We start from the raw sequence: 6,261 nt of genomic DNA, 5'->3' as shown, positions 1-6,261 counted from the left end.
TACAGACCCGTGTTGAATGGCAAAACACGTCCGGATGGTTAGATGCCCTAACTCTCAATGGCGTTTCTGTGGCGTTCCATTCATGATTTAATGATTTGTGAGCCTCCGATCACTACATGCCTACATATATACGGCCGATGCACCAATACACTCTCACGTTATTCTCCAAAATTTCTTATATCCGAACTCGAATCGGCCAAAAGTGTTACACCAAAGCAGATTGGTGTCTATGGATCGGATGTCTGGTTTTAATTTTCTGGACATCAGATCAAGAGATCCAACAACCGAACTTTGCATGGTTGTATTGATTTGTATGAAAAGTAGATGAAAATTTCACATTGAAAAACATTTCCATAATTTTTGTCAAAATTCCAGATTTCATTGTAGCTAAGAAGGGTCTGACGGTACTGGTTTGTATCAAAGCAGATGACAAGAATGAGTGCGCGTCCGGCGAGTTCTTCCTGTCGCGTATACTTACATCACAGGCTAATTTTAACATGATCGCCCATCATCTTGGCAGTGGCACGGCGACGTTCCAGTCGTACACCGTGACGTCGAGGCCTGCCGCGGAGTCCCGAAGCACACGCCGGAGGTCGACGGCGTGGCCAGGGCTCCTGGCGAGCAGGAGGGCGAAGCCGCCGCCGCCGGCACCGACGAGCTTGTAGCCGCAGCAGTAGGGGTCGGCGAGCGCGAACAGCTCGTCCACCAGGCTGTTGCTGCAGAAGGGGTCCAGCTCCTGGTGCAGCCCCCAGGCCTCCAGCATGATGCCGCCCAGCTCGTCCACCTCGCCGTTCATCAGGGCCTCCCTCCCGGCCCTGGCCAGCTCCGCCAGCCGCCTGATGCTGGAGATCAGCAGGCTGTCGCGCCGCAGGTACCGCGTCACCACCTTCTCCAGCACCCGGTGCGCCAGCCTCACCTGCCATTCGTTCATTCGTTCGATGAAATGCACGGTTCATTCAGGTTTCAGGCTGTGATTTTCACATGATCTGTCCATGCAAAAACAGAGGATGCAAACTTACTTGGCCGGTGAACACGACGAGGAGACGCTGCTCCAGTTCCTGGATCAACTGGGGAGGTGCCAACAATGGAACAACCTGCAAGCGCAACGGCTGTCCTGGGAAGCTCTGGGTGCACTTGATCCCGGGATACAGGCCACCGATTTGGTCCTGCCACCCGCCACCGGTGCCCATTATCTGCTCTACTACCAGCACAGCCCTGGCGACATTATCATCGCCTCCATCGTCTTCCATGAGTTGGAACAGACACTTGACTACAGCAGCCGCCAGTATGCTCGAAGTTCCGAGGCCGCTTCCGCGAGGAACATTTGCCCAGGTCCTGATCTTCAGACCTGACGTCGAGAGCAATTCATGGCCAAGGATGCCGGTGACGATGAGAGCAGACTTGACTAGACGGAATGGGTCGTCTTCTTTGAATGGACAAGAGATGGATGACAGATCATCAATGCAGACCTTTCTGTCGACGTCATCTTCGATCAGAACTCCATGGTGGTCTTCTGTTGCCTCTGTCGTAGCCCCGACTGGAAGGCGCCCTTCTAGGCTTATCGCCATGTTCAGAACACAACCTGGACGCTCCAAGCTCCATGGAGGTGTATCACTCCAACCCCCAACAAAGTCCACACGGACCGGTAATTCTACTACAACCTTCTTAGGACGCAGGTTTCCATTGCTTGACGTCGTTGCACTGCTTGATGGTTCTATAAGAAATGGTGCACTTGTTGATCAGGGTAATCACAGTGTTTATAGTAAGAAAATAGCACTAAACTCATTGCCTATGAAGATTCCATTTTTCTTCCATAAAGAATACTGGATGTAGTATTTTAAATTTTAGAAAATACAGTGTTCTAGTAAGATCATTTGCATGGAATGGAACAGATGCAAGTTCATCTAGAACAGTACAAGGTTTTAGTGTTTTTAATTGTCTACAGTACGTACCTTTAGACCCATATTTTATAGCTGATGCAGTTTCACTTGCAACAGAAGCCCATACTTTCTCTTCAACCAAAGAAGCAGTAGAAAGATCTCCAGAAGCTCTAAGTAGATCCATTTTGACCTGATATCCTCTGCTCTGAGGAAGAACACCAGAGTACTGATCCCCGTGACTTGGACAAAATGTAAGTAATTCTTTACAGACTTCTACACTGGAACTATCATTTCCCAACATTTCCTCACACAGCTGAAACAGGTTCCGCCCAAGCAAGCCATATGTCATGCAACTTTTAGCTACGGCGGCTGCAAGATCTGCTTGATGCTTGGCTGAATCCATGCAAAGCTGATGGTAGTCGATTGACCGATGCAGTTCTTCCAGGCTGACTCTCCGTGATTTTCTCCACATGCGACTAACTTTGCCATCTGGATCACATCCTGACGATCCCATCAGCCACAGGCCTACACTCAGCATTTCAGGGGGAGACATGATGGGAAAAAGCCTAGCATTCCATAAGCACTTGTCAAGGTTGGATGTGTCCCAAATATCCGTATCCTGGATTTTAAGATCTTCCAAAACATTTTTCCATGGCTTTCCACAGAATGTCCCATCCCTATCCATAGAAACTTTTGGATTGTCATGAAGGCCACAATAGACCATGACTCTTCCCATGGAGTTTACCAATGGCACTTCCCAAAGGCAATGCCGATCGGGTAGCGTGAAACAGGTGCTACTCCCGATAATTTGAGGACTATCCCCATGTAACTCATGTATATTCACCCCAACAACGATTGACTGAGAGCCAATCCTTACTCTGCCTGAAAGTGATGAATCATAAACCAATGAATCCTCTCCAATTGATACCCCGGCAGAAATTTTGCTACACAAAATCACTGTTGTCGCAGCAATATCACAAGCAGTGGTCTCTGGTACCGAACACATGTGCCTTCGACCCACAAGTCCTGAATATGAACCCGCCAAATGATCAAGAACCTCAGCAGATGTACCAAAATGCAAAAATGAGAAGTCATCTGAAAAGGAAAGTAGTCCCAACTTAGCATTCTATTTGCACAACTGGACCAAGAAAACAGATGAACTATTCATAAATCGACGAAAGCTTAAGCATAAGCTAGAGATAGAAAATCTATATAATACAGTACCACAAAGCAAATAAGCAATCATAACAAGATAATAACTATATATAACCAGGGACATACATGAACAAAAGCTGAACATCTTATGTCTTCCTAAAGCAGCAATTAGTTCCTTGCCAAATGGACGGTCCCTCAACCATTCATGCTTGGTTGGTACCCATGCAGCCACAAGATCTTCATATAAACTCAGCTGCAGTAGATTGACAAGTATGAGCAGACATAATGAAAGCTAAAATGGAACATCGTTAATTATGTCTTTGAGGCTAGCAGTTTAAATTAAACATGGTAAGATAAGAACAGTTGGATTTTGAATATTTTCTTTATTTTCCCCTTACTTTCGCAAGAAATCTGTTTTCAATATGAGACACAGTGATCTTGTCCATCTGTTAGTGTTTCTCTTTGGCAGAAAAGTGACCATTCAGATAGACAATACACATTCAATTCCTATAACAAAACGTGTCCGGCTGCCCGCCTATCAGGGGTAAGAGCAAAACAGACAAGGTCAACATAAATTGCAATTTGGTATTTTTCAGGAATAGCAAAATGTACACAAATTCATCAAGTATTTTTGCATAATAATCGCACTGACATAATTTCCTGAACCTAGTTTGCATAAACATAAATTGGCTGTCGTGCGGCATGCAAAAGTGGTTATGTCTTATGTGGGGCACAGGGAAGTGATTAGAAAGATGTCAGAAAGAAAATCTACATCTACATTTGTTAAATGTTATAGCTCACATATCAATGCCGGAAACGATAGCTTGCCTCTTTTCTGCTAGTTATGATCTCCTCAATCATGGTCTGGCTAGATGAGTATGCAAGGGAAACAAGCTCCTGCCATGCTTTACCCCTCACTGCAATTATCCCCGTGTCAAGTAGTGCTCTACCATCATCTAGAATGGCCTGGCCCTCGACAAGCTCGCTCACTGTCGGCTTCTGCAGGAGATTATCAACCAAACAGAGAGAATAATTCTGCGCGTCGGTTCCATCCTTGGACGCCACCACCACTCCATGATTAGAGGCCACATCGAGCGTGGTCGGCGCAGTGACGATGCACGCAGCGTCATCGGGGAGGAGTAGGTTCGAGGCATCGAAGCACGGTAGAACATCCCCGGTCATTATGAAGATCCCACCTGATCAGGCTATATCAATCAAATGGAACCTATTTATTTCTCAGAAATTGCTAGTTTTCCCTGCAAAGTCTCAAGACAACCTTGGTTCTTGAATGCTTGCCTTGCGCTGGCTGAGACGGCGAGGATGTGGTCGAAGAGCAGCGGGACAGGCCCGTCGGGGTTGTCCCCGGCCAGGTAAGGCACCGGCAGGAAGGCCTTCCCCATGGGGTTCGCCCAGGGAACCCTCTTGCTGTCGCCGCCGGCGTGGAGCAGCAGCACGTGCTTGGTGGCCATGAAGCGCGCCACGGAGGCCGGCGGGATGGAGGAGCCGTTCGCCTCGGGGAGGAGACGGAATTCGGCGATCTCTTCCTTGGTGGCCTGCAAGAGAAATTCAGTTCAGATGTCAAAATTCTTCAGGTCAAGGGAGAAGAAATCTACCGACTGACTGCCAGTACAGCTCTGTGGCGCGAGCAGGCGAGGGAAAGGCGGAGCGAGGTAGGAGGGCCTGGCTGACCTGGGAGAGGAGGCGGCGGGCGAGGGAGGCGACGGCGTGGAGCGTGGCGGCGCCGGAGCCGATGCGGGCGCCGTCGGGGTCCGGGACGGCGAGGGCGGCGGTGGAGGGCGGGAAGCGGCCGAGGCGGCGCGCGCGCGCGAGCTGGCGGCCGTAGAGCGCGGCCTGCTCGGGGCTGGCGGCCGTGAGCGCGACGGCGTCCCACGGCGGCACCCGCGCCGGGTCGCGCGCCGACAGCCGCAGCCGGCACCAGGCCTTGCGCAGCACCGCCGCCGCCTCGTCCGCCGTGTGCGCCCTCCGCCGGCGCCGACGGGCCGGCTCCATCTGTGGATCGCTCGCTGGCTCGTTGGATTGGTCAGCCTCCGCGTCGCCCTCTTCGGAATTATGCGAGCCGACCGTGGACCTGGAGTGGCAGGCAGTGATGGTGTGTATGCCGCCGGTTCATGGGATTTTTTTTCTGGTGTGTCTATTTTCTGTTCAAGAGTACGCAAATTGCGTATCATATATTTTTATAAAAGACAGAAATTTGATTATAAGATCCTAAGTTGATGCGAACATCAACAAAGGCAGTCCTACACTCACACAATAAACTAATCTCTCACAAAACTGGTTTAATCTACCCACTCCATAGCGTGCCGCTGAACTTTTGTTTTCGTAGCACAAGGTGGGAGGACGACATCAACTCAAACCTCTTGAAAAAAAGCTTATATTTTTTCATGTGATGTAATCATACAAACTCAAACCCTGTAGGCTTTGAATGAGCATGACATTTCATTTCTATTGTTCTCCTATTCTTGCGTTTTTACAATCCCGTGAATCAATCGGAGAGGCCCTAAAGTGTAACACCATCCTTGTTTTTGTTTAGTATCTTGTTGTTGGTGAAACAATGTGTGATTAGGAGCAATGTGACTATGATAGAAGAAAGTCTAGTAAGGCGAGCACAACAAATATTTAATTAGAGGGTTTGTACGACTTGCCTTATAGTGTGGGTCATCACACACCGACAAGATTGGCACGTTGGTGTTTTTGGAGTAGACTCCCTCACTACAATGGACCGCAACATAGTCTTGCATTAGGAGGGCGTCGAGGGTGGTCCGATTACAACCCCGAGTCATTTGAGACTCCTTGGCGCTCTCTCCAATTTTTTCTTTCTCGATTTTGGCCCTAGTCGTACGGCACTCCTTGGACTCGACCTTATAGCTCCCAAAACGAGTCATGGAGCACTAGTCCCCTTCCCTCGAGTTTATTCTAGTGAGAGTGAACGATATACATGCTTGCGAGACTTTGTATAAGCTAGGGACCCTTAGCAGAGAACCAATGCTACACTTGAGATGGTAGGCGGAAAGAACAAAAGAGATAATCTTTAGTTCATGGGGCCATGGGGACTAGAAGGGGTAATGAGTCCATGGCCCATAGTGGACCAATATCTCCCATTCATCCATCCATCATGGTGAGTGTCGGTGTCAAAACCGGCGGATCTCGGGTAGGGGGTCCCAAGCAGTGCGTCTTAGGATCAATGGTAACAGAGGCAAGGGACACA

General features: G+C 49.0%; 1 protein-coding gene across 2 annotated transcripts; it reads right to left on the bottom strand.

The window, feature by feature from the left end:
* Window positions 1-331: 331 nt before the first annotated feature.
* LOC123093854 (bifunctional fucokinase/fucose pyrophosphorylase) lies at window positions 332-5,115 on the bottom strand. Of its 2 annotated transcripts, XM_044515908.1 has the most exons (7): window positions 4,725-5,115; window positions 4,312-4,588; window positions 3,864-4,231; window positions 3,162-3,288; window positions 1,953-2,975; window positions 1,020-1,714; window positions 332-916 (listed from the first exon to the last, which is right to left on the bottom strand). In XM_044515908.1, exons 1-7 carry the CDS (start codon window positions 5,043-5,045, stop codon window positions 509-511), a joined length of 3,219 nt encoding a protein of 1,072 aa, XP_044371843.1. In that variant the 5' UTR covers window positions 5,046-5,115; the 3' UTR covers window positions 332-508. The 2 variants fall into 2 exon arrangements, with proteins under 2 accessions (XP_044371843.1, XP_044371844.1); XM_044515909.1 differs by lacking the exon at window positions 4,725-5,115 and having other exon boundaries at window positions 3,864-4,240; window positions 4,332-4,553.
* Window positions 5,116-6,261: the final 1,146 nt, after the last annotated feature.

Source organism: Triticum aestivum, chromosome 4B (assembly GCF_018294505.1).
Source record: "Triticum aestivum cultivar Chinese Spring chromosome 4B, IWGSC CS RefSeq v2.1, whole genome shotgun sequence".
In the NCBI taxonomy this organism is placed as follows: domain Eukaryota; kingdom Viridiplantae; phylum Streptophyta; class Magnoliopsida; order Poales; family Poaceae; genus Triticum; species Triticum aestivum.
Note: the sequence above shows the minus strand (reverse complement) of the source record. Positions and strands in the feature narration are given on the sequence as shown.